This window comes from Myotis daubentonii, chromosome 6 (genome assembly GCF_963259705.1).
Source record: "Myotis daubentonii chromosome 6, mMyoDau2.1, whole genome shotgun sequence".
Taxonomy (NCBI): Eukaryota; Metazoa; Chordata; class Mammalia; order Chiroptera; family Vespertilionidae; genus Myotis; species Myotis daubentonii.
In genome coordinates this window covers 40,400,481-40,422,136 of record NC_081845.1, presented here as the reverse complement: position 1 = coordinate 40,422,136, position 21,656 = coordinate 40,400,481, and the positions used below count along the sequence as shown (strand labels likewise).

General features: G+C 44.8%; 1 protein-coding gene across 1 annotated transcript in view; it reads left to right on the top strand.

Annotated features, from left to right (window-relative positions):
* The first annotated feature begins 17,349 nt into the window (after nucleotides 1-17,349).
* The window catches only part of CRYBG1 (crystallin beta-gamma domain containing 1), a 185,380-nt gene continuing 181,073 nt past the window's right edge, over nucleotides 17,350-21,656 (top strand). The window contains exon 1 of the mRNA XM_059700811.1: nucleotides 17,350-17,603. Coding sequence (XP_059556794.1) covers nucleotides 17,398-17,603 — 206 coding nt within the window. The 5' untranslated portion in view covers nucleotides 17,350-17,397. The remainder of the gene's footprint in view (nucleotides 17,604-21,656) is intronic.

The following is a 21,656-nucleotide window of genomic DNA, read 5'->3' as shown; positions in this document are numbered from 1 at the left end:
GTTTTTCCTTTTCCAGAATCATATAGTTGAAAGCATAAAGTAGGTAGCCTTTGCAGAGTGGCTTTTTTTCACCTAATAACATGCAGTTAAGTTTCTGTTATGTCTTTCAGGCTGCAATGTGTTTTTGTGTGTGTGTGTTTATTTTTTAAATATACTTTTATTGATTTCAGAGAGGAACAGAGAGGGAGAGAGAGATAGAAACATCAATGATGAGAGAGAAACAACGATTAGCTGTCTCCTCCACGTCCCCCAAGTCCACAACCAGGCATGTGCCCTTGACCATAGTCGAACCTGGGACCCAGTCCGCAGGCCGACGCTCTATCCCCTGAGCGAAACATGCTAGGGCTAAATAAAATTTATTAAATAAAAAATACAATTACAGAGTTGAATATTTACTAGAAGGTGAGTTCTCCTTTTTTACTTTAAAATATACTAATTGAAATTTAATACAGACTTTTATCAACACCTTTGTGGGGGGGCATTTCTGTGGATAATTTGCCCACATACATTAATTGTCAAAATTGCCATCCCAGGAATGGTATGTTCCTAAAGGCTCCCTGAATTTTAGAAACAAGCAGAATGGTTTAGAACTGATTTAAATATATATATATATATATATATATATATATATATATATATATATATATATATATATATATTAAGGTATTCAGTTTATCTAATAAAAAAATCTGTCATAGAATAACTGTTGAATTTTTGAAAATCCCATTTTACAATCAGTACGTTTTCGCATTCACCTCTCAATCTGATGATACAGTGAAGCCCATATCTTTTTTCCTTAGTGCTATCACTGCCACAAACATGACATGGTTTATTCTTCATATTTTTCTAAACACTACAAGTGATGCTCTGTAATGATCACTGTGTTTCTAAGACGCTTTGAAGGACTGGCATGATTTTACTAGTAAGAGGCTGAGAGAAAAAAGAAAGGTATAGATATGTTAGGAAAGGAATACAAAATAATCAAAAGCAGCCCTAACCGGTTTGGCTCAGTGGATAGAGCGTCAGCCTTCAGACTGAAAAGTCCCAGGTTTGATTCTGGTCAAGGGCATTTACCTTGGTTGTGGGCACATCCCCAGTAGGGAGTGTGCAGGAGGCAGCTGATGGATGTTTCTCTCTCATCAATGTTTCTAACTCTCTATCCCTCTCCCTTCTTCTCTGTAAAAAATCAATAAAATATATTTTTTAAAAAGAGCATGGATGAAATACGTTCATGCTGGGGTGTTGCAAGTGGATTTTATTCTGAAAATGTAAGAAACTATATATCAGGAGGTTAGGACATTCACCATATATAACACAATTTATTTATACAGCTAACACATGTACAGCATGCTATGTCCTGGGCACAATTCTAGAACATTTTTCTAGTATCAACCAGAGTTTCAGTACTCATACAATTTGGGAGGTCCTCTTTAGAAAGCACATATACTCACAAATAACTTACAAATACAAAGTTAGGTGGTCTTAGAAGGGACCCATGCTAGTGACAGGTCTTGAAAGTTCAGCTGCACAGTAACTACTTCTGTTTCTAATCATCGAGAGACTGAAGATGTAACCTTCAGGCAGCTTGACTCTTCACAGGTCTCAGGTTCCAAGACTGCTTCTGGCCCATGATCTAATCTTCTCCATAGAAAAACAGTTCATCCGGGTTGCATTGCCATTAAGGCAAAGGGCAAAATTAAATAGGAACCTTTCATAGTCTGCCGGTCACACATTACTATTTACCATTTATGCCCCTGATTTTATTCACTGCCTTATTCTAGGCAGATTGTCTAAGAGTCTTTTCACTCACTAACCATAATATAACATTTCTGTATTCCTGGAAGACAGATACAATGAAGTAAATTTCTCCACCATCCCTCCCCCTCCCCTTTCCCAGTATTCTCACAGAGCAGTGTGCTCATTCACTTAATAGGCTTTTATGTGCAAACCTATGAAAGGTACTCAAGATACTAAGATGCATCCTATCTAATAAAAGAGAAACATGGTAATTGGCGTACGACCGCTACCCTTCCCATTGGCTAATCAGGGTGATATGCAAATTAACTGCCAGCCAAGATGGTGGCTGGCAGCCAGGCAGCTTGAAACTAACATGAGGCTTGCTTGCTTCAGTGACGAGGACTCCAACGTTCCCCGCCTGCCTTGCCGGCCTCTGAGCCTGCAGTCTGAAACATTGTAACAAATATAGAAGCTAAACAAAACCCCAGAAACCTGCTTTCAGCGAGCCGGGATCTCAGAGCTGGAGTTGATACAGAGTTTCGATTATAGAACCCAGCAGAGGCCTGAGAGCTAGAGCCAGAGCTAAAGGTGGCCCAGAATTTAAAAAAAAGGAAAAAAGGAGCAGTTGGGAGCTTTAGTCACCCGCGAGCCTGAAAACAGCCCTCAGCCCCTCACCCAGACTGGCCAGGCACCCCAGTGGGGACCCCCACCCTGGTCCAGGACACCCTTCAGGGCAAACCAGCCAGCCCCACCCATGCACCAGGCCTCTATCCTATATAGTAAAAGGGTAACATGCCTCCCAGTACTGGGATCAGCGTGACAGGGGGCAGCGCCCAAACCCCCTGATCGCTCTGCGGCTCTGTGTGTGATAGGCCGTGGGGCCACAACCTCCCTATCCGCCCTGCTCTGTTCGTGACAGGGGAAGGCACCCCAACCTCCTGATCAGCCCTGCTCTGTGCGTGACATGGGGGAGCTCCCAAACCCCCTGATCGCCCTGCGGCTCTGTGTGTGACAGGGTGCGGCGCCCCAACCCCCTGATCACCCTGCGGCTCTGTGTGTGACAGGGTGCGATGCCCCAACACCCCCCCCACGGGCCTTGCTCTGTGTGTGAAAGGGTAGAGCCATAACCTCCCCATCAGCCCTGCCCTGAGTGTGAGAGTGGCGGCACCCCAACCCGCTGATCTGCCCTGCTCTGTGTGTGACAGGGGGGAGCTCCCCAACCCCCTGATCGCCCTGCGGCTCTGTGTGTGACAGGGTGCGATGCCCCAACCCCCCCCCCCCCCCCACGGGCCCTGCTCTGTGTGTGACGGGGTAGAGCCATAACCTCCCCATCGGCCCTGCCCTGAGTGTGAGAGTGGCGGCACCCCAACCCCCTGATCCGCCCTGCTCTGTGTGTGACAGGGGGCGGTGCCCCAACTCCCCTACCGGCCCTACTCTGTGAGTGACAGGGGGGAGCTCCTCAACCCCCTGATGGGCCCTGCTTTGTGCATGACAGGGGGGAGCTCCCCAACCCCCTGATCGGCCCTGTTCTGTGCGTGACAGGGTAAGGAGCCCCAACCCCCTGATTGGCCCTGCTCTGTGAGTGACAGGGGGCAGTGCCCCAACCCCCTGTTTGGCCCTGCTCTGTGCGTGACAGGGGGTGGCACTGCAACCTCCCCATCGACCCTGCCTTGAGTGTGACAGGGGACGGTGCCCCAACCCCCCAATCGGCCCTACCCTGAGCATGACTGAGGGTGGCATCGCAACCTCCCGATCCGCCCTGCTCTGTGCATGACAGGGGGCGGCGCCCCAACTCCCCAATTGGCCCTGCTCTGAGCCCGACCAGGGGCTGCACCTAGGGATTGGGCCTGCCCTCTGCCACCCGGGAGCAGGCCTAAGCCAGCAGGGCATTATCTCCCGAGGGGTCCCAGACTGCGAGAGGGCACAGGCCAGGCTGAGGGACCCCTTTCCCCCCCGAGTGCACAAATTTTTGTGCACCGGGCCTCTAGTCCTATATAATAAAAGGCTAACATGCAAATTGACCCCTCGGAAGTTTGATCAGGAGACCGGGAGTTTGATTGCTTGCTATGACATGCGCTGACCACCAGAGGGCAGCGCAGAACAAGGCGGATGACCAGTGGCGGTGGCTGGGCGTTGAGGGGAGTGAGGGAAGGAGGAGGCAGGGAGGCCAGGAGGCGGGAAACCTGATCGCCCTGATCACCAGCCAGGCCTAGGGACCCTACCCGTGCATGAATTTCATGCACCAGACCTCTAGTCAGAAATAATTTCTTCCTCAAGGAACTCACATTCCAGTGTGGCAGAGAACTAATAAGTAAACAAATGACTGCAACAGTCCCTCATAGGCTGTTACAGAACCATGTGCTGCCATGCGAACCTAGTTTCAAGAACAACTAGCAGAGAACATTTTGATGATTACAGATGGGAGGAGAGTGGAGGGGCTGGGTGAAAAGGGTGAAGGGGTTATGACGTAAAAAATTGGTAGTTAACAAAATAATCACGGGGATGTAAAATACATTATAGAAAATATAGTCAATAATACTGTAATAACTATGTATGGTGCCAGTTGGGTACTAAACTTAATGAGGTGACCACTTGGTAAGTTATATAAATGTCTAACCACAATGCTATATACCTGAAACTAATATAATATTGAATATCAACTGTAACTTAAAATGTATTTTTTGAAGAGCAACTATTTGAATTTATCTAATAGGTCTTCCTGTCTTTACTGGAAATCCCCCCAAAACAACAAATATAAAAATAAATAAATAAATAAATGCAACTAGTAACAATGTATAAAAGAAATCTGAGCCTGGCTGGTGTGGCTCAGTGGATGAGCATTGACTTATGAATCAGGAGGTCATGGTTTGACTGCTGGTCAGGACACATGCCCAGGCTTCAGGCTCAAACCCCAGTAGGGGGCATGCTGGAGGCAACCAATCAATGATTCTTTCTCATTATTGATGTTTCTATCTCTCTCTTCTTTTCCCTGTTCCTCTAAAAATCAATAAAAACATATTTTTTTAAATTACCTATAATAATAATGACTAATAGTTATATTATTAATTTTCATATTATTGCTTTTACCTCCTTGTGATTGGATTCCCTCACCTGTTTTCATGTTAACTTATTAATTAATTAAAGCTTTCCTAAAGTGTTTTCTATTTACCAGATCTCACATGTAATAGTTATCATTTTTTGGCAACTACTTTGGGTCTGTGTTTTTGACTGCAGATAGCAGAATAGTCAACCAAAAAAGAGAAGTATTATTGTACATATTTAAAAAGTCTAGAAGTAGGTATCTAGGGCTGGGTAGTGGCTCCATGATGGCATATTATCCTAGGATGTTTCTATCTTCCTGCCCCATCATCCTTTTGGCCATAAGATGGATTTGGCTTCTTTGGCATAACATTCATTACCCAGGGGGGAAGAAGGAAAGAGGATGTAAAGGAAGGAAACCAAGGGCTTCTTCCTTTCAAAGGTTTACTATTGTATTTAAGAAGCAAAACCCTCCCCAGGGACATCCACCTGTATTCCCGCTGGCCAATATGGTGTCCAATGACCATTCCCTGCTGGAAGAGACACAGGGTGCCAAGTATTTTTAGTTGGATACATTTCTCACCTCAAATATTATCAGGGTGATGTTTTGAAGAAGGGGGAAAGGATATTAGAGTGGACAACTAGCCATGTCTGCTACAAAATCTCCTCATTTACTTCTACTTTTTAAAATGGAAGTCACTAATCATCCGAGAGATGCAAATCAAAACGACAATGCGGCACCATCTCACACCTGTCAGACTGGCTATCATCAACAAATCAACAAACGACAAGTGCTGGCGAGGACGCAGAGAAAAAGGAACTCTTGTGCACTGCTGGTGGGAATGCAGACTGGTGCAGCCACTGTGGAGAACAGTATGGAGTTTCCTCAAAAAACTAAAAATGGAACTCCCATTTGACCCAGTGATCCCACTTCTAGGAATGTATCCCAAGAAACCAGAAACACCAATCAGGAAGGATATATGCACCCCTATGTTCATAGCAGCATAATTCACCATAGCTAAGATTTGGAAACAACCTAAGTGCCCATCAGCAGATGAGTGGATTAAGGACACATATGTAATACCTTAATCAATAAAGAAAAATAAAATAAAATGGAAGTCTGTTTAAGATCTGGTACTATGGGCTTGAACCTAGAATATAATAATTTAGGTAATGGGTACATCAGAGTCAATGTCAATTCAGTGGGAGGAAAAGCAATTATACTAACTTTTACATTAAATGGATCCATTTAGTCAGAACAATTAGCCCACACTGACATGGATTGCTCTGGATACTAAATATAGTAACTAATGGGGTAGATTTTCCTGTGTATAAATTACCCATAACTAGCAAGCTGAGCAGTGTTTGAATCTGGTTGTTTAAACATTTAAGCTACTTTTTTATGCTATTACTACAGTGCATTAAATTATATTCTATGTTTTGAGTAGGAAAATCAACCTACACATCCCAATGCTTATATATTATCTATCTTTTTCTTGCCTGCTTAAATCCTTTAACAGAACAAGGCAAATATGAATAAAAGTTAACAATACATAATTCATACAACTTAAGCATTGCAAATGAGACAAAATACTTTTTCTATTTCTTCATATTATAATCACGCCATCTCTTGCAAAGTCCTCACTCATCTAGAAGAATTATCTAGTATCCTTAATTTACTATGGATGGGCAATGCTTTACCTGGGTGGAATGTAAATCTATCATGTCTTGGTTGCAGGATGGAACCTCATCCAAGCAATTTGAATATTTCAGCAGATCAAGTATGGGTGTCATTCTAATTAGTTATTTAGGACAAGCTAGGAAGAGAGGAGGAATAATAGTGAGCTAAAGTGCAGCGATAGACAAAGACATAAATAAAATGTACTAGTTTTTATACATTAAATTAGTAAAATAATGATTAAAACATTAAAGCAGCAACTTCTTATTTGGTTCTCTTTTCATCTAATATTTATTTGTCTTATGTGTTAAACTAGATATAAAACCCCTGAAGAATATTTTGGGTCCCATGTAACACCTAGCGGTGCCCTGAGCCATGCTTGTTGATTGACTGAAGAGTGTCTTTATGAAACATTCTAGTGCTAATTTCCAATTCCCAATAAATTCTCTCTTTTTTTTCTTTTAATTCTCACCCAAGGATATGTTTTTATTGGAGAGGAGCGGAGAGGAGAGGAGAGGAGAGGAGAGGAGAGGAGAGGAGAGGAGAGGAGAGGAGAGGAGAGGAGAGGAGAAACATCGATGTGAGGGAGGAACATCATCTTGCATGCCTCCCGTCTGAGCTAGACCAGGATTGAATCCCCAACCTAGGTATGTGCCCTGACTGGAATTGAACGCGAAACGTTTTGGTGTAGAGTTGATGCTCTAACTGCCTGAGCCACCTTGCCAGGACACCAGTAAATATTCTTTATTAGCTAAAATGAATTACTTGAATTAAGGCCAGTAGCATAAAGGTATAACTATAAAGTTGGGTAACTATTTTAAACAAACATAATGGAATAAAAAATATGTTGTCTTTCTTCAAAGTTGAAAAGCCAGTAGGCTACATACTCGGAGAATAGTAACGTGATTAATCAAAGCATCAACAAAACTCTTGCAATTGCTTTTGAGACCAGTTAAAAAAACACAAGAAAATTCACATTCTTTTATAAATAAATCTATTTTTTTAATATTTTTATTGAGTTTTTTACAGAGAGGAAGAGAGAGAGAGATAGAGAGTTAGAAATATCGATGAGAGAGAAACAACGATCAGCTGCCTCCTGCACATCCCCTGCCGGGAGCTGGTCCATCCTTGCTGTTTCAAGGGACCTGGCATATATGGCATACTGTTCTTAATATGTTTGCTCACCTTCTTGGCACTATGTGTTTTAACCAAGGTCACCTCTCTGAGAAAGGTTGTTTCCCCAGGTAGGGATTTTCCCCTGAAGTTAGGGAGGGAATAAAACCCCTTAACTAAGTGCCAGGTGGGTAATTAATCACTTTAACTATGAACAATCATGCTTAAGCTACATAATCTTTACTCCCTGGAATGGAGATAAGAAGCACCCTAACCTTTGGAATAGAGATTGATAGGATTGGAATCAACTGGTATAAATACAGATGTAACAAGACAACAGAACAGACAGAACCTAGACACAGAACCTACACACAGAACCTAGACATGGAACCTACGCAGAACCTAGAGACAGAAGAACTTCGCTGGAGAGAACATGGCAAAAGATCCTGGACAGAAACTGGCCACAGAACCTAGCGAGAGAACCTGGCTGAAGAACCTAGAGACAGAACCTGGAGACAGAACCTGGATAGAACATGGCAAGAGAACCTGACTAGAACCTGGTGACTGAACCTGGCTGGAGAACCTGGACAGAACCTGGTGACAGAACCTGGCAGGAGAACCTGGACAGAACCTGGTGACAGAACCTGGCTGAAAAACCTAGCGAGAGAACATGGCAACAGAACTTGGACAGAACCTGGCAACAGAACTTGGCAGGAGAACCTGGATAGAACCTGGCTGGAGAACCTGGCTAGAGAACCTGGTGACAGAACTTGGCTGGAGAACCTAGACACAGAACCTGGCTGGAGAACCTAGCGAGAGAACATGGCTAGAGAACCTAGACCCAGAACTTCACTAGAGATCCAGACCAGAACTTGGCTGGAGATCCTGGCTAGAGATCCTGGCTAGGCTGCTGATCAACTGAACGCTGTCTCTGTGTCATTCCTTCTTCGCCGACTCCATCCACACCTTTGGGGACCCCTGGACCTGCTGGGGTTGGACCCCAGCAATCCCCCACTGGAGATGTGCCCACAACCCAGGTACATGCCCTTGACCGGAATCGAACCCGGGACCCTTCAGTCCGTAGGCCGACGCTCTATCCACTGAGTCAAACCGGTTTTGGCTATAAATAAATCTATTTTTTATATATCTCCACCTAAAAATATACCTTATTTGTGTTATATACTTTATTCACCATATTTGACCTTGGATAATTCTTGGCTGTGCTAAAAAACAAAATTGTCCTTGAAGAAAATATTTGCAACCATTAAATGTACTGAAATAAACATGACATAGTATCATTCTAATACATTTAAATCTCCATATGAAGAAATTCTAAACTATATATACAGGCTTTATGTATTGAGGATGGTCTATAATTAATCCTTAATCTACTATGTCTAGGCATTCTTAAAGTTGTATTGATATTAATAATGCACCAATATCCCTGGCCAGTGTAGCAAAATGGTTAGAGCGTTGGCTCATGCACTGAATGGTGTGGGTTCAGATTCCCAGTCAAGGGTATGTACCTGTATTTTAGGTTTGATCCCTGGCCCCGGTTGGGGCACTGCCGGGGTCCAACCCCAGCAGGTCCAGGGGTCCCCAAAGGTGTGGACGGAGTCGGCGAAGAGGGAAAGACTCGGAGACAGCGTTCAGTTGATCAGCAACCTAGCCAGGACCTCTAGCCCGGATCTCCAGAGAGGTTCTGCTTCGGATCTCCAGCGAGGTTCTGTAGCCATGTTCCCTCGCTAGGTTCTCCAGCCAGGTTCTGTCCAGGCTCTCCAGTCAGGTTCAGTGTCCAGGTTCCAGTCAGGTTCTCCTGCCAATCTCTGTAGTCAGGTTCAGTCCAGGATCCCTTGCCATGTTCTCCCGCTAGGCTCTGTCTCTAGGCTCCGAGGCCAGTCCCTGTCCAGGATCCTCCGGCATGCTCTCGCCAGCGAAGTTCTTCTGTCTCTAGTCTCCGTGTAGATTCTGTCTTCTTGATTCTGTTCTAAGTTCTGAGTGTTTCTGTCTTGTTACAACTGTATTTATACCAGTTGATTCAATCCTATCAATCTCTATTACAAAGGTTAGGGCGTTTCTTATCTCCATTCCAGGGAGAAAAGATTATGTAGTTTAAGCATGATTGTTCGTAGTTAAAGGGATTAATTACCCGCCTGGCACTTGGTTGAGGGGTTTTATTCCCTCCCTAACTTCAGGGGAAAATCCCTACCTGGGGATTCAACCTTTCTCGGAGAGGTGACCTTGGTTAAAACACAGCGCCAAGAAGGTGAGCAAACATATTAAGAACCGTATGCCATATATGCCAGGTCCCTTGAAACAGCAAGGATGGACCGGCTCCCGGCAGGGCACATGCAGGAGGCAACTAATCCACATGTCTCTCTGACATTGATGTCTCTCTCTCTCTCTCTCTCTCTCTCTCTATCCCCCTCTCTCCTTCCACTCTATCTAAAGTCAATGAAAAAATATCCTTGGGTGAGGATTAAAAATAAATAAATAAAAATAATGCATCAATAAAATGGAGAATTTTTAAAATATATATTTTATTGATTTTTTACAGAGAGGAAGGGAGAGGGATAGAGAGGTAGAAACATCGATCAGCTGCCTTCTGCACACTCCCTATGAGGATGTGTCCGCAACCAAGGTACATGCCCTTGACTGGATTTGAACCTTCAGTCCATAGGCAACGCTCTATCCACTGAGCCAAACCAGTTAGGGTTAAAGTGGAGAATTTTTAGCAGGTGTCTCCTAGGACCCAAAGTTGGTTAATGACAATTGTGTTGTAACTAGTGGCCTGGTGCATGAAATTCATGCATGGGGGCAGGGGGAGGGGGAGAACAGTCCTTCAGCCTGGCCTGCACCCTCTCCAATCTGGGAACCCTCTCACAATCCAGAACCATTGGCTCCTAAGCGCTCACCTGCCTGCCTGATGCCCCTAACTGTTTTCCTGCCTGCCTGATGCCCCTAACTGCTCTCTCCTCCTGGCCTGATCCCCTAACTGCCTAACTGCTCTCTCTTGCTGGCCTGATCCCCCTAACTGCTCTCCCCTCCTTGTCTGATCCCCCTAACTGCCTATCTGCTCTCCCCTCCTGGCCTAAACCCCCTAACTGCCTATGTGCTCTCCCTTCCTCTCCACACCTTCAGACCCCAGTGCAGGAGTGCTGAGAGCTCTCCACCGAGGCCCCGCTCCTGTCCTGATACCCCCCTCTAGGCTGTGCAGCGCATGTCTCTGCCAGGGGGCCACCCCCTGCTACATCCTCATGTTCCAGTAGCGCAAGTCCTGCCCCCGTCCCACCCACCAACTCCTGTGCACGTGCAGCCTGGTTGTGGTTGTGACACCATTAGGACCAATTAGCATATTACCTCTTTATTATATAGACTAGAGGCCCGGTGCACAAAAAGTTGTGCACTCAGGGGGGAGGGGCGTCCCTCAGCCCGGCCTGTGCCCTCTTGCAGTCTGGGACCCCTCGGGAGATAACGACCTGCTGGCTTAGGCCTGCTCCCGGGTGGCAGAGGGCAGGCCCAATCCCTAGGTGCAGCCCCTGGTCGGGCTCAGAGCAGGGCCGATTGGGGAGTTGGGGCGCCACCCCCTGTCATGCACAGAGCAGGGCGGATTGGGAGGTTGCGATGCCACCCTCAGTCACGCTCAGGGTAGGGCTGATTGGGGGGTTGGGGCACCGCCCCCTGTCACACTCAAGGCAGGGTCAATGGGGAGGTTGCGGTGCCACCCCCTGTCATGCACAGAGCAGGGCCAAACAGGGGGTTGGGGCACTGCCCCCTGTCACTCACAGAGCAGGGCCAATCAGGGAGTTGGGGCTCCTTACCCTGTCACGCACAGAGCAGGGCCAATCAGGGGGTTGGAGCGCTGCCCCCTGTCATGCACAGAACAGGGCCCATCAGAGGGTTGGGGCGCCACCACTCTCACACTCAGGGCAGGGTCGATGGGGAGGTTATGGCTCTACCCCGTCACACACAGAGCAGGGCCCATGGGGGGGCGGGGGTTGGGGCGCCACACCCTGTCACACACACAGCAGGGCGATCAGGTTGTTGGGGAGCTCCCCCCTATCAGGCACAGAGCAGGGCTGATCAGGGGGTTGGGGCGCCTTTCCCTGTCACGAACAGAGCAGGGTGGATAGGGAGGTTGCGGCCCCGCCCCCTGTCACACACAGAGCCGCAGGGCGATCAGGGGGTTTGGGCGCTGCCCCCTGTCACGCTGATCCCGGTGCCGGGAGGCCTTGCGGCTCCGCTGGTCCCGGTGCTGGGAGGCATATTACCCTTTTACTATATAGGGTAGAGGCCTGGTGTACAGGTGGGTGCCGGCTGGTTTGCCCTGAATGGTGTTCTGGATCAGGGTGGGGGTCCCCACTGGGTTGCCTGGCCAGCCTGGGTGAGGGGATGATGGCTGTTTGCAGCTGGTCACACACCCTTCAGGGTGGGGGTCCCCACTGGGGTGCCTGGCCAGTCTGGGTGAGGGACTGAGGGCTGTTTTCAGGCTGGGGGTGACTGAAGCTCCCAACCGCTCCTTTTTTCTTTTTTTTTCTTTTTTTATTCTGGGCCAGCTTTAGCTTTGAGGCTTGGCTCCAGCTCTTAGGCCTCCACTGCTGAAAGTAGGTTTCTGGCCTTTGCTTACAATGTTGTGATCCTGCTGGCTGAAGCCTGGTGGCAGACTAAAGCAGGTTTCTGGGGTTTTGTTTAGCTTCTATATTTGTTACATAGTTGCTTAGAGTTGCAGCTCAGAGGCCTGCAGTGGCAGGCGGGGAACGTTGGAGTCCTCCGTCACTGAAGCAAGCAAGCCTCATGTTAGTTTCAAGCTGCCTGGCTGCCGGCTGCCATCTTGGCTGGCAGTTAATTTGCATATCGCCCTGATTAGCCAATGGGAAGGGTAGCAGTCATATGCGAATTACCATGTTTCTCTTTTATTAGATAAGATAATGGGATCATCAGGTGCCATTGAGGTTTCATTGAATATATATAGGAGAACAACTAAAGTTTGTGATTATAAGCAAACATCTAGGTACAAAGATATGTGTTGAATATGAATTTATAATTAGCTCAAAGCAATATATTTGGCTTCAGACTATGCAGTGAGATAATGGACTCTGCTTCTTTATGGGAAGAGTGGAGAATTGTGGGCATTTTAACAATCTACCACAATGTCAACTTAAATTTGGATAGAAAGTGTACCGGAAAGCTAGGGAGAGAAAAAAATCAGCATAGGTCAGAGGAAATTGGCCTCTTGGAGGATGAGTGAAGATTTGAAATGGACCTCAAATTGCTGAACAGAGGGAAAGGAGGGCAAAGGGCATGACACAATAGAGGGCCGAGCCTCCATCTATCTATTACAATCTCAAAAACAGAAATCACATGACCTTGTCCAGGGCTACACTCTACCCCAGATATTCTCTTCAGCGGCTGGCTGGACTCAGTTGTATGCAGGCTCTCCCTTACCAGCAAAATACATAAATGTTAGTGTTACTCAGGGTTTGGTCCTTGCTCCGCTTTTATCCTTATTCTACACAGCTTCCCTGGGTGATCTCATCCAGTAATGATGTCCGAAACTACATAATGTAGCCCTGACCTGTGACCTCCAGAACCATATTTTTCAATGAATTAAACATTTCTGCCTATGTAGCCTCCAGGCACTTCAGAGTCAATCTGTTCAAAACCATATTTATTTTCATGCCCAGAGACCCTGATCTTTCTCCTGTTTTCCATTAATGATTTCACCTACATCCATTTACCCAAGCTGGACACCTAATCCCATAGCTGTCCTAGATTGCTTCTCTTTCACTTACTATAATTCTGGGTGATCCCATCTCCTACATCTATTTTGTATGCATACACTCTTCTCCATCCCCCACTGTCCCCCCCCCCCCACCCCACTACTGCCTTGGTGTGGGTTCCCATCACCTCTCACCTGACTTTTTAAAAAATATTTTTTTTAATTATTGATTTTTAGTGAGAGAAACATTGATTACTTGTTCCACCTATTTATGCATTCACTGGTTGATTTCCGTATGTGCCCTGGACCAGGATCAAACCCACAACCTTGGTGTATGGGGATGACGCTCTAACTCAGTGAACTACCCAGCCAGGGCTCACTTAACTTTTTGTAGCAACCTCTTTACTGGCTTTACTCAAATAGTTTCACCTTACTAGTTTTTCCTGACTCCATTCCATTCAGGGCACACTTTATCAAACTCAAGTTTGCTTATGTCACTCCTCTACTTAAAAATGTAAGCTGAGTCCCTCCCCTATTGCCTACAAAGCCAAATCTCAGTTCCTTAAAAGCATGGTTTACCAAGTGCTTAGCAATCTGGCCCCACCTGATTTTCCCAACCTCACCTCCTGCCACTCTGCCCCACCCCACCCCCCTTTTCTCCAACCTCACTAAGGTTGGCCCATGTTGTTTACTCTTCCTGGATTGCCAGCGCTCTCATCTCCATCTGATACACTCTTATTCATCAGCACAGCTCATGAGCCTGTCACCTCCCTGCTGATGACGTCTCTGAGCGATGCAGAGTTAATCACGTCTGTGTTCCCATAGCCTTTTGCCCTTTCCTTTGGCAGCGACCATCTTTCATGCCTTTGGCTGCCTACACCTGTGCTATGTTTGGCAAACTTTTAGCCACCTGAATTCTATCTCTCTGAGGCAGAACCCAGAAAATTTAAATCTCCCTTGTAGCTAGGAAGCTGTTAAATGGCCCAGACTTCCCCAATCAGTACCTGCATGGAACTTTTCTTTCAGAAGTGAGCAATATGCATGTTGAGGGGGTGAGGTGGGGAGCTGATTTGTCAAGAGTGGCTGAAACGGGCCTTTGATTCCTGGGGTGGCAGTAGCTGCTGGTGTGTAGTGTCTAGTGCTGAGAGGTGGCGACAGTGGTTTTTTCTAGATCAGCTCTCTGGGATAGCTGGACTTGTTTGCGCTCTCTGGTTCTTGGGATATTATGAGACACCTAATATGCTGTGATAAATTAATTTATTGCTTAAACAAGCCTGAGTGGATCTGTTTTTGCAATGACTGAAAAAAAGTGAAACGTTTTGAACACGTACAACTTTTATCATACAAGCTGTATTTTATTGTATCAAGTTCTATTATATTTGCATGTTTGTTTTCCTCACTAGATTAATCACAAGTACTGAATCTTCTCTTTTATGCATAGTTCTAATTCCTTATATATTCATATACATAATTCATATAAGATATGTATTGAGTGTCTACTCTGTGCTATGCACTGTGCTAGTCATTGGGGATAGGATCATGAAAATGGCATGTGATATTTGCTCTTACAAAGTGCACAGTCCAAAAGATCTGTGCCTGAGACAGTCTAGGTATTCAATCAAGTTATTATACCAGTTCATTTGGATTATTTCATTTAATGGACATTCATGTTCTGAAAATATAAAAGTAATTGATAAATGTCCTTAAGTTTCTCTCAGGCTAATAGGAGACACATATATGTAAATAAATGAGGCCCATGCAATGTGAATAGTGTGATAGCTGAAATATATACCAGATTTGCTGGTGACACAAAGAGGGGTACCATGAAGAATTCTGCTTGGAGGAGTCAGGAATGAAAGACTGAATTACTGAACTTGTAAATATTTGAACAAATGTGTATAAGAAGATTTCCTTTTTTTTTCCTTTTCCCTCTTCTTCCTTTGCTTCTCTTTTCCTTCTCTCTTTCCCTTTTCTTGCTGTTCCCTTTGCCCTTTAAGGCCAGTTTTATAACAAATCCTTATTGAGCACTCCTGTTCCTCCTCCCCAAACTCCCAGCCTCTGTTAGTGATGTTTCCAAACTCCCATAATGCCTTGTACATACCTCTACCAATTCTCATATATCACCTATGTATCTGTTAGCCATCCTCCTCCCCCAAGTCAGGGCCTGGTAAATAATTAGTACTCAAAAAATATATATTTTTTGTATTTTATTTTGGGGCTTCTTTTTGTTTTTATGTTTGTGTGTGTGTTTTTTAAATAAATATTTCTTGAGACTCCTATCAGAAAGACCAACATGAAAAGGATTGATAACATCAAAGGTTGATGAAGATGTAGAAACTGGAAATTTCAAACATTATTAGGAGGAGTATAAATTGATACAACCATTTTGGAAAATTATTTGGCAAAATTTACTAACGCGGAACATATGCATATTCTACTCTGAGACTGAATGCCTGGGTATATACCCAAAAGAAATGAGTGTTTATGTCTAAGAAGGTTCATCATATCAACTTTATTTATAATAGCCCAAACGAAGCAACTAAATGTCCATCCCCAGTAGAAGGGTTAGAAGAATTGTGGTATATTTATATCATGGAATAGTACACAATAATTTTTCTTAAAAATGAAAAACTACTACATGTAACAAAATGGATGATTCTCATAGACTAATATTGAGCAAGAGAGACCAAACACAAAAAAATTACATATTGTGATTACACATATTGTGATGAACTTCCAGAAGAGGCAAAATTAGTTACTGGTAATAGAGGTTGAAATAATGGTTAACTTTTACAGACGGGGCAAGGGCTGTAAGGAACTGAATCAGGGCAGGAGAGAGACTTCTAAAGTTTGGAAATACTCTTTATTTTTATAATGGTATATTTAAAAGCCACATACAAAGGATTTTCTGGGCCATGTCAACTGTTCTTCATTAAAATCATTTTATATCCCAACCACATAAGTCTGTAAAAAATTGAGTTATATACTTGTGATCTGCACATTTTTAAACTGTAGGTAGGTTTACACCTTGGTAAAAATGTAAATATAAAAAGAATTAAATAAAAATGAATGAATGAGCTGGGTCTCCAAGATAAAAGAAAGAAGGTATCACAGTATAGGAGGGACTTTGTGCTGCGTTGAATTTTTAAGCATTGCTCAGTTCTTGAGCTTTTTATATTTTAATAATGCCCCAAATAGTTGCTCATATACTTCCTTTGCTTAAATATTAGTTGCCTTTGCTATGCAACCACAATTGTGAAGTTAATAAAGAAAATCATTAACAGTAAAGCAGATGATGAGAACCTAGTGGGACTGGCATTTAATTCACTGTGAGGGACCTATTAAGTCCTTTGGGAACTGGGGAATATGCCTAATCACCTTTTGGTTTTTTTATCCTTTTGTGCTTTATGAGATTTAAGTACAAATTAGTTATTTAGACTCTTAAAGGGAGAGATGAGAAGCTGGCACTCATGTTTACAAACAGGAACGGAAGCCACCCAGCATGACATTGCCCAAGCCACCCAAAGGCCAGAGTGGAACAGTCATAATTGCGGGGTGGCCCGGCCACAGGATGCGCCTCTCCCATCCTTCTTCAGGCGGGACTCATGGCTAAGCCACTTAGCCTGCCAGCCTGGCACTGGTCGCTAGCGGCCTACAACTCCGCCTGCGGCAGATGCCACATGCACCGGAGGTATGGAAATCGGCCCCCTCTAGTTCCCAAACCAGAGAAGGGCAGTGCAGTGTCAGGTGACGCAGTTCCCAGGGATCCCAGTAGGTGTCGCTGCCCCGCAGCTGCCGCGCGCCGGGAGGCCGGGGACCGCGTGGACCTTACCTGCGGCTCCCGACGCGCGCGCCTCACCTGGGCTGCCGCGCTGTGCCGCCCTCGCCACGCGGGGGCGCTGTGCCGCGGCCCGGCCGTCGTCTCCGCGCAGAGGTCTCCCGCTGCGGTGCCGTCTCGGCTCCGTCCTGGCCTCACTCCCCGCCGAGGGGGCGGGGACCGACGGCGCCCTGCGAAAGGCAGGCGAGCCGGAGCCCAGGTATGTTCTTCCACAAGGGCCGGGCGGCGGACAGAGCAGCGTCGGAGCGGCGGGTGGAGGAGGCGGACGAGAAGATGCCACTGTCGCCGCCGCCTCAGGGCGACCCCGGGGAGGCCAGCCCGTCCAGGAGCTCCAAGAAGCACACCCCTTTCCACCTCTGGCGCTCCAAGAAGAAGCAGCAGCCTCCGCCGTCGGACTGTGGGGTGTTCGTTCCGCATCCGCCGTCTGATTGTGGGGTGTTCGTTCCGCACCCGCCCCCGGCGCCCCTCGGCGAGGCCAGGTAAGCTCTCCGCCCAAGCCCTCCAGCCTCACCTCCCCCTCTTCCTCCTCCCCATCTACTCCGCTACCTTGACTCTTGAATTCGCTGGATCCCACTTTTTGGATGGAGGAGCGCAAAGGCCCGGGATCCGTTTCACCTGGCACAAGGGTAACGGGGACCAGGGGGCGCAGGCGTGGCCTCCGCGGGGGAGCAAGTCCCCCGCGGTTTCTAATCCAGACCGAGCCCCAGCGAGGAAAGCTTGTGCCCACCGACGTAGACTTTTATTTTGGTTGTCAACACGTTTATGCAAAGGTCTACACCCTCAGCCTGCAGTGGGGAAGGGTTATTACCGGGAGGGGTGGCGGCGGGAACTCTACCTGGGGGTATGTAACCCGTTCCATTCTGGTGCCTTCATGGCGAAGACTCGCACGCTTACGCTGTATCTCCATTGTCCTTACGAGACCTGAATGGAGAAGTGGCAAGGATGGTCACCCCCACTTTATGGGTAGAGAACCTGAGACCAAAGGGTAAACGGCTTGTTCCTATTGGAATCAGTGTCAGAACTACGCAGCACCTATTCAAAGTGTCATTGCGCTTTTTACATTTCTATCATAATTTTGTGGTGGCTTTATTATTCCATATGTATACTTACTCAGTTACACTGTCTGAATGCATGCATTTGTTGAACAATAAATCAGTTTAAAGTAACAGTATATCTAGGTGGTTTGGAGTTACAAAATATATTTAGTGAAGGACAGTTAAGTACTAGTACATCCTTCTGTGTGTGTGTTTTTAAAACACACCCTTATGAACAATGAGGACCAGATTACACTGTGCAAGATTTGCATTTTAGACATTTTTCCCTTTTATTTCTAAGAAGCTCTTAATTTTTCAATATATTTTCATTCATTTAGTATAAATTTTCTTGAGAGCCTTAACTAAGTGCTGGGATATAAAAAACAATAAGAGTGGTCTCTGTCATCAAAGAATTCTTGGTCTCTTGTGGAGACCAAAAAGTAAACCGTGGGATAAGTGCTTTGATTGATGCTTGCACAGAGGAGGGAATCCATGGAGACTTCCTGGAGGAGGGTGGCTGAGGTGGCTTAGTCCTATGGCAAAAGGGGAGAAGCAAGGAGTTGGAGGCAGAGGTTGCACTATGAGCATCACCAACCCTGGGAAGAGCATGGCACTTCCTGAGAAGCACAGTGGTTCAGGGAGGTCTGAGCATGTGTGAGGGGGTAGGAAGAAGAGTGTTAAAAGACATTTTATTTTTTCTCATATTTTATCATCCATCATAGTAATTGGTTGTAATAGAAGATATTTTTATCTATTCAAAGACTTACTGTGCTTATGAATTGAAATGTCTAACAAAATGTTACTTAATAATGATGTAGTCAACTTTGAAGTCTTTTTCCTACTACCTCAGTAAGTATTTTAAACATTTCCATAGTGGCTGTTCTTATCTGACCTAGTCCCATCATTTCTGGCTATCAAAATGTAATAGTCACAGCTATGGACAATTTATCCAAAGGAGAATACATTTTATTTTATTTTAAAAAATACTTTTATTGATTTTTAGAGAGAGGAAGGGAGAGGGATAGAGACAAACATCAATGGCTGCCTCCTGCATACCCCCTACTGGGGATTGAGCCCACAACCCCACATGTAACCTGACGGGGAACTGAACCATGACTTTCTGGCTCATGGGCCAATGCTCAACCACTGAGCCACACCTTCCAGGTTCAACTGCAAACATATTTTAGACTAAAACTTAAATTAGGAGCATTCGCTTCTTTCCTTGAGCCTCTTGTGTTTTAGTTCTGTCTTGAAGCACTCTAGTCCTTCCTTCAGAACGATGATGAACTTTGTAGTGACAAATGTTCTGAAAACTAAACATACTGGTCTGTCTTGGGGATATTTTTCTAGTTAGATCATCATTATGAGGGAGTGTACCTGTTTCTAATCTAAAGAGGTGGTCAAAGCGCACGGAGGTTTCTGGTCAGTCTTTGGCCAGTGTGGCTCCATTCATTTCTGCCCAGGACTTGGAGGTGATGGAACTTGGCCAGAAGGTGCAGAGCTTACTGTGGCCTTTGTTTCTGCATAAGGCTGGGACAGTCAGGTGACCACACATATATTCTGAACACACACAATTAATATTATGGGCTTTTAGATCAAACAAAAATGAAATGGCTGTTGACCTTGGGCAAGTTTCTTTTCTGAGTCTCAGTTTCTTCAGTATAGAAAATAGTAATAATGATTCTGTAGGGCTTTTGTGAATATCAAATGAGTATTTACGTTATTAAATGTAAAACTTTTATCACACTCTGGGCACAAAGTAGAAACTCAGTAAATGTAAAACCATCATCATCATCATTATTATAAATACAAATATCTAATGGAAGAAATGTAAAAAAAAATAGATGGGGGAAATGCTTTTCTTCCTAGAAGAGCTTACCACTCCAATGATGGTTCAAAGTTTATTGATGTTAGATTTCTGTAGTCTGCAAATATTTGTGGCTTTTAGTGTGGATGTTCTGAAAATCAGTGATGGTTGTTTTCTTTCTTTACATAAAGTAATTTGAACATGACTGCCTCTCTTCCTAAAATTCACCCTGAAAGATTTTCTTCAGCTTGGTTTTGGTAAACATGTTAATATTGTCATAGAAATAGAGCCATTGCCTTCCTGGATCAGCCTCATCTCTTGTCTAGTCCATTGGTCTCTTGCCATCAAAGGGCCCAATGTTGTGTGTGGAGAGGGCATAGTGAGCTATGGCCAGACTTTCTTTGCAGCCATTAGCGGCACTGTCATTTACTGGGTTTTGAATTATACTCTGTTTTGTAAACAATTTATTCAGAGCATGGGTTCTCTATCTGGATTTAAGCCCCTGTTCTCCTTCTTACTGTGATATTTAGCCATGTCATCCTGGGCCAGTTATTAACCTTTTTGTACCTCAGTTTTCTCATCCACAAAAAGGGCATAGCAAGAGGTTGTTATGAAAATAAACAGGCTAATGCATGTCAAGTGCTCAAAACAGTGATGGCATATTGTAAGCACTCAATCAATGGGAGTTGTTTCTCTTTTTTCTTGTTAGTATCTTGCCTATACCGCCTTTTGAGCAATAATTTTATGTGTTTTATGTTATATGACCGAAATGGAACTTCCTTTTTATTTTCCTTAATTAAGGCACTCCGTGTTGTTTTGATTAGAAATGAGCACTTATCCAAAGGTCATTGGAGTACATTAAAAATGATTGCCCTGGAACTGAATTAAACCCCACACCCAGAGGCAAGCATTAATGCTTTCTGCAGGAGCGCCAAACTCAAGTAGTTGGTGGGCTTGATAATCCAATAAAAAGCAAGGATAGACTATGGTATTGGACAGACTCAGTTTGAAATCTGCCTCTGCCATATGGGTAAGTTTTGTTTAAGCCTCAGTCTTTAGCGTAGCTTTCTCACCTATATAATGGAAATAATTGCAATTTTCTTATGGGGCTCTACGAAGATTTGATATTATATGTGTAAAACACCTGTCATAGGGTTCAGCTGAAGAAGGTAGAAGCAGAAGTGATAGTGGCTGTAATTGTTGTTGTCGTCATAATAGCGGTAGTAGCATTAATAAATGCGTTTTTACTTTGGAAGTGGAGTTAAACAACTTCAGAGCCCAGACGAAGTTGTACTCAGGTCTGTCCAGCCTTGATGTACATGTTACATCAAGGGTGCCCTTTATGCATTCAGGGATTTAAAAGTCTTAATATATCTGACTTAGGAAGCCAAAGAGAAACTTTATAGTTGACGCTAGTGAAGTTTCTCCTGAAGTGATTTTGGAGTCTAAGTTTAGAATAGGATAATTCTTTGCCACTTATCTCTGTCATTGTATCACTTTATCCACCCTCCATTTCTATACTTCTAGTCATAATCCCTGTAGTCCATATACAAGTGATACAAATGCTTTTGGAGATTTTTTGTAAAACTTCTGGGCTTGGGTTTCCTTTTTCCTTTTTATCTTTTAATTATAAATCTTATTTGTGCCTAGCTGGTGTTGCTCAGTGGTTGAGCGTTGGCCCATGAACCAGG